Source organism: Lutra lutra, chromosome 1, assembly GCF_902655055.1.
Source record: "Lutra lutra chromosome 1, mLutLut1.2, whole genome shotgun sequence".
Taxonomy (NCBI): Eukaryota; Metazoa; Chordata; class Mammalia; order Carnivora; family Mustelidae; genus Lutra; species Lutra lutra.
This window is the reverse complement of record NC_062278.1, coordinates 198,800,327-198,812,536: the sequence shown is the minus strand read 5'-3', so window position 1 is coordinate 198,812,536 and position 12,210 is coordinate 198,800,327. Positions and strand designations below refer to the sequence as shown.

Here is a 12,210-nt window from a genome sequence, read left to right as displayed (position 1 = left end):
ATGTTACCTCCTCTAAGAATCCTTTCCTGCCCCTCCCTCATTTGATATCCTCTGAGTCCCTGCAGTCCAGTTTGCCATTCTTAGATCCTGACTTATGTACTTCCTTCCATTATCCCCTTAAAAACTGAGTGCTCAGTTTTTCTGAAAGATCTACCATGATGCTGTGCACAAAATAGCTACTATGTCCACACAGGTGTTTGTGATTCAATTTCAAGAGTTAAATTCTCACAAACTAAACCTGTTCATAGCAGGAATCCTTGACTGGCAAGTCAAATATTCAAATAGATCATAAGAAGAGTTTGGGTAAAAAAAGGAAAGAAGTCTCATTTTTTTTTTTTTAAAGTCTTCCTTGCTTCCAAATAACAACTATATATCATCCAGAGCTAACATTTAACTTGACATTTTGCTTTTTCTGGCTATCACTTAAAACCCACATTTTTCCCCTTATTTAAGGAAAATAGTTAAATGGGACAGTTTTTTTTTTAATGTTGAAAGATGAGAAGATGAAGAAATTTCTCAAGAAAAAAAAATAAGCTGAAGGATAATTTCTGGTATCGTAAATGGATAGCACAAATCAAAAACACAGGGCTTTGCAAGTTTGAATGAGTTATGCTCCAACTGTTATAAAGACTTAAGGGCAAGACTTAAAACTCAGGGGGGGAAATATAGGGCATACGTTGGCAGTAGAGTACATATTTGGGGCCCTACTTGGAGGGCTGGTAACACTTACATGTAAAAAGGATCACCCTTATCTTGTAGCACAAAGCACATACACCTTCCCCCAAATCCCCGAGATCTCTCCAGCTTTCAAGAGCTGCCTCAACCCGTTCTACGATACAAACTCCAGGGCATAATTTCCAAAGTAAGTTTTGAAAGAAAAACCAATTGACCCTATGGTCTGTCTTCAGTAAAAGCAGACTGAAGGAATAGAAAGTATAGGAATTCTGGAGGAAAAACCTGTATTCAGATCTCAGTTGCTAAGTGCCTAGCTGCCTATCCTCCCTAAAACACAACTTTCTCATCTCTGAAATGGAGCTAATTAGGCCTGTTTGCAGGTTATTATATGTCAGGTGCTCTGTGTCTGGCTTCCCATGCATAGTTAGTGGTGTTCAGGTTGTGGGGTGTCACCAAAGGTGCAAGGTGCTATTTTTATTGTTATTGCTCATACTGTTTTTAACAGCCACAAACAGAGTGAGGCATAGTCTTAAGGCCTAAAAGCCATCATAATGGCTTGGCTAGAAAACTAGGCTTGAAACCAACTTTCTATGAACATCTCATCCTAAGAGAAGAAATCATTCTAAGTAGAGTGCGGTGTTTAGACTCAAATAGGTAAGAGTTTAAAAAATGGAAGAAATAAATATAGGAAGGCCTTATAGCTGAAGAAAACATCTCAGCCACAAAGTGGTATTCTTGATTAGATTCCAATACTTGAATTAAGTTCATACTGGGAATTGGGATGCATTCAGTGACCTAGGTTTGAATTTGAAATAACTCCTTTCCTAGATGTGTGACCTTGGGAAAAGTTGCCACTGTAGCTTTCACCTTCTGCATGTTCCAGTGCATCCTTTCCATACCTAGTGGAACTGAACTGGCTGAACTTGACGGAACTATCAGCCTATCTTTTAAAAGAAACTTAACCCAACTGCAGCTCACCTCCACCCCAGGCGGAAGAACAGCAGTTATCTGGTGGAGCTTGAAAACAAGCCTTGGTCTTTAGTTTTAATAACAAAAGATCAGCCTCACAACTGGAGTTTAGCACCTGAATGCAAAGCCCTGTTCTTTGGTCCACAGCACAATGACAAGTCAGCAACTTAGTTAAGCTCGATGTTGAATTGCTCAATGCTCATTTCCCATAGAAAAGACTGGTGGGAACAAATGTTACTCAAAAAGCACCACTCAGGACACACAAGTGCCTGGCTTGTCATGTGACCAGAAAGCGAAACACCCACAATCCCCACGTTACTTACCACAGAAACACTGTCACCTAGTGACATTACACTCCTAGCTTCTTAATTCACTTTAGATAACAAGTTCACCAGATCAAATACATTTTCTGCAATTTTTACTAAATCCCTTATGGCACTCACAAGCATAAAGTTTGTTTTTCTTCATGAATGAGTGCCATTTAATTTATTAAGCAAATGAGAACTAGGAAACTTTGTGTATTTTCTTTTTAGCCTAGGCTGTTAAGTTTAGAGTGAAGTTTACACCCCATCCCAGTAATTATCATTATTCTGGGGTTGGTTTCTTTTTTGCATTTTCTTAAAACACAAATTTCTTCCTATCCCTTCTTTTTGTGATTATTAGAGCTGTTAAAGCCATCTTACTCAGATGGGCAGACAGTGGCTGTCTGAAAATAGAGTTTACATGAGGGAAGTCAAACTGTAGAATGGAATGAGAGAAAATGGGATCATTAACAACTTTGGGGCCCCTGGATCAAGCTGTGCCTGAAGAAATATCCTGTTTTTCTCTAGTTGAGTGAGCCAATAAATTTCCTTTTGGTTTTAGCCAATTTGAATTAGATTTTCATTCACCTGGAAGATTTAACTAGCAAAGAAAACAATTTTAAGATTATCTGACTAGTACCATTGTTACTGTAATTCATTTTCTTAAAAAGAAACTAGGTACAGCTTTATGAATGAACCTGAGAAAGTGAAATTTTGGACATCATTTTATGTCAAACCAAATTTATAATAAAAGTAGGTTAAAACATTCTTTCAAAGGAATTAACATTAAAGAAGAAAAGAGGGAAAAATCTTTTTAACTACCATTTTTGTTGACAGTTCTCCATAAAAGCAGAAAAGAGGAGCTAGTAAAGAATCTTGGGACACGGGGCACCTGGGTGACTCAGTGGATTAAGCCTCTGCCTTCGGCTCAGGTCATGATCTCAGGGTCCTGGGATCGAGCCCCGCATCGGGCTCCCTGCTCAGCGGGAAGCCTGCTTCCTCCTCTCCCACTCCCCCTGCTTGTGTCCCTTCTGTCGCTGTCTCTCTCTCTCTCTGTCAAATAAATAAAACCTTTAAAAAAAAAAAAAAAGAATCTTGGGACACAAAAGTAAGAGAAGGAAGAGCACTGCACCATCTACAAGCAAACTAATTTCTGTGAGAAATACACACAATGTTCTAGTGCAAACCTGGAACATACCTGCCAGAGCAAATCGGGATCAAAATTAAAACTTGGAGCTTCCTGCAAGAAGATAAATCATAAATAACTTCATTCACTTTGCTTCCTTTCATTGTCATTCAGATGACCTTAAGCCCCCTGCTCAACTGGCTGTGGTAGATATGATGGCTGCAAGAGAATTACGCCCGCTTTGATGCTGGCAGATGGCCCTCCCCAATGCTTGCCCACAGACATATTTTCACAATGTACAAGCCCAGAGGTGCCCATAGAGATCTACGGAAACTACCAAACCAAGTTTCTAAAGCTGCTTGAATTAAGGCAAGTTTTCACAGATTTTCACAATTAACAACTTTCTCAAGTTGATGCAAAATGTATGTGTGGAGAAGATGAGGGCTCAGAAGTTGACCCTCAGTTTCTCTCAGAAGCAAGGGACTAGTAGAGGTAATTTGTAAGCCCTTAATTCATGTCATCTCCCTGAAACTACAGGTCAAATTTTCTCTAGGAAAGTTCCTTTTAACTTTAGATTTTGCCAAGGCACCAGATGATACCGATGTTTATCCAGAGGTATTTAAGTTAAAACACAACAATGTCTTAAGTTCCACCCCCCAGGTTTAAGGGTCAATTGTATTTGAGAGTCAACCCTAAAGCTTGTAAAATATGGGTTTCTAAAATTCCCTCCAAATTCGCAGGAGTGTAATATACAAAACTGGATAAGATCACAGCCTCTGTCACAAGCTACAGACATAGCTGAAAAGATGAGCCTCTAACCATCTGCCCCCATAACTCAATTTTTACATAGTGAGTATAGATGCTAATGGGACCCAGACTTCTCCACTGACAAAACAGAAGGCTGTGGTTTGTAAATTAATACACATCCAAAAACAACAGAAAAACTCCAGGTTCAATTCCCTGACAAGTATATTGATTATCATTTTTCCTAAAAACATGTTCTATAAACCAGCATCTTTGGCATCCACAAAAGAAAAACTCCAGGCTCAATTTACTGATAATATATGAATGTGAAATTTGCCCTAAAAGTCATGTTTTATGCCTTCCCATACAGAGAGCCTAAATGAATATATTATTTTTTGTTTGTTTTCTAACAAAACATATGATACTAGAAACTGTTATAAGTAAGCAGATTTTTTTTTTCCTTCTAAAAGTCACCAAAAGGTATTAATTGTATTTGAATAGAGACCTTTACAGGAAAAATATCCACTGCTCTGGAAGAGAGTCACTCCTGGTTTCTTAAAAGATTGCTGGAATTCACAATTACTTTTTTTTTTTTTTTAAAGAAAGGATAGTTTGGAAATTGATTTTATGTACATCCTCTTCTCCATTAGTAAGTGCCAGAGACTGGGGTGGTAGGCATGGAAGTGGGTGGAAGAAAGACTGACTCTGCAAAAAGGTAAAATAAAATCTTTAAGATAAAATATTTTGTCTTTTTTCTTTTCTTAAGAAGGAAAGAAAGTGAAAGAAAGGAAGGAAAAAAAGAAAGAAGAAAGAAAGGAAGGAAGGAAGGAAGGAAGAGTGAAAGAAAGAAAGAAAGAAAAAGGAGAAAAGAAAAGAAAAAAGAAGAGAGCCCCAACCAAGTTTCAAGTTTGGTTACACTATAAAGTAAGGAAGAAATCTGTTATGAAACACTCCCCCACAAATGTAGAATGGTAAGTTTCTTTCAAAACAAGTTCAAATTACATAAATTCAAAATGAATTGATGAGGCAAGATTAGCAAGGATTATTCAATCTTATTGGCATTTGGTTCCTTTGACAATATTTTTCAAACCAATTTGCTGCAAACGCATTATGAGTGCCTCAACTCATGTAACCTCATTTGGGGGACACAGTTTTAAAAGCAAATGCTCTACATTATTTCCACAAAAATTCACTAGGATGAAGACACTGTCATGACCAAAAAAAAAAAAAAAAAAAAAAAATCCCAAATCAAAATTGTACATGCCAAATATTCAATAGCTGGTGTTACTTTCTTTATCCCCAGGACTTGGGAATTTTTTGGCAGACAGTTCAAAATCATGTGCTATAAGAAAGACAGAAAAATCTTTATCCTATCCTATCGGCAAGCTACAGAATTCTCTTGTAGGCTAATGGTGATCAGAAAATTCTTAAGTGTTAAACTCTGGAATACCAGATTGCAAACATCATTGTTATGAATTGTTTTTCTTCATGAAACAATTTAAATCAAGAATTATTTACTCTTACAATAAACACTATTTACTTCCTTCTGGCAAGCACTGAAAGCAAAAAAAACCCCTTTATTTACATTTCTAGATACTGACAAAGCAACTGGGTTTCATTTAGATTTATTTCTTAATCATACATCATGGCTTAGCCATCCCCATTTATTTCATTATTCTTTAAATCCTCTAAATTTATCCAGGAGGATCTCTGATTCTTTTAAATAGCATGTTCGATGCTTCCACAGCTAACTAAGATAACATATGAGTATTTAATAAGTTATTATTACTTCCAGACTTGGTTAGGAGAAAATAGTGGAGACCTAGGAAAGTATTATTCTTTGAAAAGTACATTTTGCTGATAGCATAATTTTAATTATTTAACAACTTCGCTGCATATAAGGCAACTTCTCTTTGCCAAGTCCTAGTTTTTTAAAAGTGTCTTTTCATTGTAATGTGAATGAAAAGGAGAAAAGAATTATTCGAGCTTTAGAAATATCCTTTTAAAGCACACACAAAACCTCCCCTAGGGTTGAAAGCATTGGCCATGCTCTGGAAATGAACCCAGCTCTTTTCAGCCAAGGGATACTTGAGCCCTTTATTCTTTTGCCCAGAACAGACATCCTAATTAAAGGGCCAATAAATTAAATGTACCCAAGAAGGCAAAAAGATCCAGAAGAAAAGGACCCACCAGGGTGCCTAGAGAAAAACACAAGGTTCATTTCAAGTGTTTATGTTAGGCAACATCAAGTCAGAACAAACTCCGGAGGCACAGCTGTTTTTGAAAAATGTGAACAGCTCCTACCTTCATTTCAATGACAGTCTGGAGAGCCTTCGTCTTGGCTGGCTCCGGCTGAAGTTGGCTCCTTCGGTGCAATTCCTGGGGAGGAACACGATAGAAATAAGCCTGACGGTTCATCCTTCCATCACACCATGACCTTTACACAGGTACCACACAGCCCACTAGGTGCCGGCTCGCTGTGCACAGACATAAACAAGCCACAGGTGACTCTTCCCCCACCCTCTTTAGCATCCCTCCTGCCTGGAGCCTGCGTTCCGGTGAAAAGCTCCTGGCACATGCGCTATTTCTGAAACTTCCATCAATAATTAATGTCAACTGTGACAAAGCCAGCAAGTAATCATAGTCCAAATACTGTTCAACACTGGGGCTGTTGCCCAGCCATCAAATCATAATTTACTAAATTACATTACTCTGTGTTCCCAATACAAACACAGCATGGAAACGGAGGAAAGAAAATGACTAACGTGGTTGCAAATCCACTGCACGCATGGCATTTTGCTACTGAGGTAGGTTTGAAATGAGCAATTTAAGACCTTTTCAGTACCACTGTGTCACTTTTGGAGTGAATAGATGTGATGAAACCCTGTGAATATCTTGCTTCCTAATTTACAGTTTCTGTCCTTATTCAAAATCACATCTGTGTGTGATATGTTTATGCACTCACGATACCAAGAAATTAAAATTGGCATTAATATCAACAGTGTTAGAAAGGAGACAAAAATGGTTAAAGCCAGATGTAGACCCAAGAACCTCTGGAATATGACAAATACAACTTTAAGTAAAACACAAACAACATAATTACAATTTTAAGCTGAAAGGCTCACTTTTTGCATGCCTCGTCTCTAAAGAACAGTTCTGTTAAGACTTTGAAAGTTTCCCTGGCTGAACAGAAAAAGATAAGATTTGTTCATTTTTGCTTTGATTTTCTTAATAATTAGCAACAGTTTTTGTGAAAGTAGCCAATGAGAGGAGTAAACAGAAGTACTCACATATGTCCATGCTGCTGAAACAAATCACCTACGGAATAATTCTGTAAGACTTATTTGCTTGCAGAAAAATCATTTAAATTCAACATGAGGTAGTTCTAGCCCTTCACATTCCATTGGGCCACAAACATTAAAAACAAAAAACAAACAAACAAGCAAAAAACTACTTTGGGCTTTACAGAAGAGAACCAACATGACTTCTAGCTCTTTTCAAGTGGAGATATTAAAATTAACTCTCATCCCACCACTATCATCTGCTACCATCACCATTTCATAAAGACAGAACATATCAATGCAAATATTGCCAGAAAAACACAGTCCCACAATAAAAGATAATTCTTCTCAGGATCATAAACAAATATTCTTTTGCCCATATTCTATTAACATTGTTCTTACTTGCCAGCAGCCCAAGATTTGGTCATGGGAGGCTGTGTACATGTCTAGGGCCCAGCACTGAAGAATCACCCCTACAGTTCTGGAATATAGCATATTTTCTTCCCAAAGTCATCACTGGCACAAACCAGCAAACCTTTGCTAAACCACTTCTCAACCTCCAATTTGAGAAGAATTTGAATTAGTACTTCCAAATTATTCAAAGTAGTCTCACATCACTTAAAACTTTTTTTTCCCTAATATATCCTTGGAAGAGATGGAGTCAAGTATTTCTGAATTCATTTGATGAACAGAGAGACAGAAAGAGATCTTCCATCCTTTTGGAGGCCCTAGACTACAATAAAATACTCCAACAACACTGGTCATTTTTAGGCTCCGCGGAAATGGCAGAGAATTTCTAAAGGAAGGACCTTAAAAGCAGCTTCCCTTTCTTGACTATCTACAATATCCCTGGCACTACATGTCTCTGTCAAGCCTCAACACTACCCGATGAAGAATATGACCTGTGTGGTGACCACTGGGCTACTGGTAAACATTTAACAACCAACACCCACCATGGTCAACTTCAAGCTACCTAAGTGGTATCACTGAATGCAGAGTTGGGAAGAGAGGCACAATATCACCCCATTGTATAGTATTTCTATCATCTGGGGAAAATAAATATAATAACCTCAAGAACATTAATAATAGTAAAATGTAACCCAAAAAATTAGTAAATTATGAGGGTTTTTTTTTTAAGATTTTATTTATTTATTTGACAGAGATCACAAGTAGGCAGAGAGGCAGGCAGAGAGAGAGGGGGAAGCAGGCTCCCCGCTGAGCAGAGAGCCCAATGTGGGGCTCGATCGCAGGACCCTGGGATCATGACCTGAGCCGAAGACAGAGGCTTTAACCCATTGAGCCACGCAGGTGCCCCAAATTATGAGTTTTAATACAATGTCTTTAATCATGAGTTTGTATATTTAATTTGTAACATTAGCTGTTAGAACAAGTTTCCAATTTGGACTTTCATTGACAAGTACAATCCAGTTCCAACACACCATTGGGTCAATCACATCAGGACTTCAACCTCCAAAGAAAGCTATGTAGCCTTCAATGTACTTCCAAGATTGTTGGAGTTCACTGGACAAATAAAATTTCATAGATTAAAAAATGGAAAGTAAGTCACTTGTCAGAGTTGCTCCATGGTAGGTGGTAGAAGAAATACATTTCATGTCACCAATTCTGATACCATGAGGCATCAAAAGCATCTTAATGAAAAAAGCTGAGAATTGAATTAATGGTAATTTCATACCATAGCCAAACCCAGTTCCAAAATAAAAATCGTAAGATAATTTGAGGAGAGAGGTTAAGCTTCCATAAGACAAATACAAATAATTAAGAAGCAACTAAGTAACACAAATAGAAAATAAAAACCATAGGGTAAAGGCATGTGCTATTATAATTTCTGCCAAGCACAAAAACATTTTGAAGGGCAAACATGCAAGAGCAAAGCTAAACCTGTAGCAATAGTTTTACAAAAAAGGAAAGAGAGTTTTCTTTGCCATAATTATGCAAGTTCCATTATAGTGTAAACCAGCCAAAAATCCAGATTGGGCCCTTAGACTCCTTAAAAAGTAAAACAAAAATCTCCAATTACCTGAAAACTGCAATTTTCCTGCCTTCACTACACTATATTTCAATCAATCCTGACTTCACAGTTACTGAGGAATACCTTAATTCCTAAGGTGTCGGGTAAGTGAAGATCGTAATCCACATATAGATATCATGGACAGTCTGAAAGTTCTACCTCTTATCTATTTCTGAGATTTAGGATCCTTAAAATGCTCAATCTGATTGTGGCAGACAGAAGTTGCCTGACCAAGATTTGTGCTCCTCTTCTTTAATGTAGAGTGTTGTTAGGAAGCACCACCACTACTGCCGTTGTATCAAGATAGTGCCAATGTGACTTATTTCTGGCCACTGGGATATGGTCAGAAATGGAAAACTCAACTTCCATAAAAATCTCTTATTTTGTCCTCAGTTCTTCCTTGTTTCCTGTCTGCTGGCTAAAAGTAAAGAACTCTAAGACCCAAGAAGATGGTAGAACTCCAAGATAAAAGGAGCCCAGGTTCCTGAAATGTCATATCATAAAAAAGGCCAGTGAACACCCACATGGGCTGGTCTAAAACTGCCAGCAACTCCAGGTGACCAATACGGAAATATATCAGGAACCCAGAATTTTAAGCATGAAATCTCAAGTGGTTTACTGGAATGACATTTCTGGGAAGTTAATGAGTACCTAGAGTCTAGTGAGTTAATGTGGATGGACACTACCTTCCAAGATGAGCCTGGCAGAGTAATGTTTGCACACACATCATCTCTTCATCTCTTCAGTAGGAAACCACGCATACACACACACACACACACACACACACACACACACACACACACCAAAAAACCTCAAAACTTAACTTTCTATTCAAAGGTAATTCACTATATCTGACCTTTTCCCTTTACTATTCTGGTAATCTACGCTATGGAACAAAGCACCCCAAATTTAGTGGTGTCAGACCACCACCATTTGATTATGTTCATGAATTCTAGATCAGGAATTTATAAAGGATAGACTGGGCAAGGCTTCTTTCTAAAGCATGTCGGGGACTAGAACAGCTGGGCCTGGTGGATCCACTTCCAAGAAGGCTTCTTCACTCAGGTACCTGGTGTATTGGCCAGAAGAAGACTTGAAAGCTGGGTTTCACTAGAATATCACCTATAGATGGTGACACCTGTATATGGCCTCTCCGTGTGGCTTCGGTTTCTTCACAGCAGGGCAGCCTCAGGATGTCAACTCTCACATTTAGGTGTAAAGACTCCAAGAGCAAGCACTCCAGCAAATAACCTGCATAGCCTTTTATTACCTAACCTCAGAAGTCCCATAGCATAACCTCTGCCACGCTTTGTTGGTTGAAGCAGTTACAAGCCTGCTCAGATTCCAGGGAAGAGTGCCAAAGAATCTGAAGCCATATTTTTAAATTACCACTTTTGAGGAACAAAACCGGTTGAAGAAACTGACAGGAAAGTAACACTAGAATCTCAAACATCAACTCACATCAGTCTTAAGATATGGCAGATTCAAATATTCAAATAATAATTTGATGCAGGGCATATAGGAAATGCAGCAGTGCACCATGTAGACAAATACTCCAGCCCTTATGGGTTTTTAATTTTAAATTCCAGTAAGAAAGACACACAGTAATTTTAAAAGGAGACCAAACTAGTTTGTTAAGTGTTTTAAAGGAAAATAAGTCAGAAAAGTGGACCAGGACACATTGTGTGAGGGGATCAATTGCAACTTTAAAAAGAGTGATCAGAGAAAGTTTCATGCAAAGGTAACATTTGAACAAAAATCTGCAGGAAATGGAGGAACCAGTTGTGCAGACATTCTAAGCAGAGGGAATAGCAAATGTTTAACAACCAGGTTAGCACTGGATAAGGGATGGGGAAAATAGCAGGAGAGAGAAGTATAAGGGTGTAGGCTGACACACTGGGCCCAAATTTGGAGTCATTGTCTGGACAATGGTTTTACTCTGAGGAAAATGGGAAGCCTCTGGAAGGTTCTGAGCAAAGAGAAACCATGATATAACATACATCCTTAAAAGTTTGCTCTGGCTGGGGGACTGCAGTATGATTTGGGTTGAGGAAGGAGGTAATGGCAGAACTACAGGGACTAGTTATAAGCAACTGGAATAACCCCAACAAGGGATGATAGAGTCTGGGACCAGGGTGACAGAGTGCAGGTGATGAGAAGGAATTGAGTTTGGATATGTTTTGAAGGTGAGGTTGACCTGACTTCCTGACAGATTGCCTGGAGACAATAGAAAGAGAGAAGTGAAAGATGGCTTCATGGTTTTTAGCCTGGACAACAGAAAGAATGCAGGTGGAAAACCAAGATCGGGAAGATGGAGAAGGATAAATGAGAGTTATGGGAACCAAAAGTTTGGTTTTGCGTATGTTAAGTTTTCGATGCTGTAAGACATTCAAGTGGAGTTGCTGTGTGGGCAGGTGGATAGAAGAGTTGGATTTGAGGGGAGAATTAAGAGCTACAAATATAAAATTTAGGATCAGCCAATAAATAGCTTTTAGCTAAAGTGATAAGCCCAGATGCGATCAACTGGGGATTGCACACAGAAAGGAGAGGAGAGGAAAGAGGACTGAGCCCAGGGATGACCTAACATTAAGGGGTCTGAGAAGTAAGGAGGAAGCAATAAAAGAAACTGAGAAGGAATAACCTGTGAAGTAGAAAGAGAACCAAGAGTACAGCATCCCAGAAATCAAATGAAAAAAAAAATGAGTCCAGGATACAGGAGTGACCACCTTATCAACTGACGCTGAGAAGTTAATAAGGTGAGACCAGAGGATGGACCACAGCACTTAGGAGCATGGCAGGCCATTAGTAACATTAACTAGAGCAGTTTTGGTGGAGTATGTGAGTGAAGTTTGATTGGAATGTGCTGTGGGAGAATGGAAGGAGGAAAGAGCCTCAGGCTACTGTATTTCCACAGGGTACTATTTAACTGATCATTTATTTCATCAAAACTGTGATCTAGATTTGTACACTCATGTTTATAGAAACATTATCACAATAGCCAAAGTGTGGAAACAACTGAAATGTCCATCAACAGATGGATGGATAAACAAAATCTAGTATATAATTACTGCGGAATATTACTCA

General features: G+C 38.5%; 1 protein-coding gene across 1 annotated transcript in view; it reads right to left on the bottom strand.

The window, feature by feature from the left end:
* Positions 1 to 12,210, bottom strand: part of ERC2 (ELKS/RAB6-interacting/CAST family member 2) — a 937,761-nt gene that overhangs the window by 652,737 nt on the left and 272,814 nt on the right. Inside the window, exon 6 of the mRNA XM_047691669.1 lies at positions 6,121 to 6,195. Coding sequence (XP_047547625.1) covers positions 6,121 to 6,195 — 75 coding nt within the window. The remainder of the gene's footprint in view (positions 1 to 6,120; positions 6,196 to 12,210) is intronic.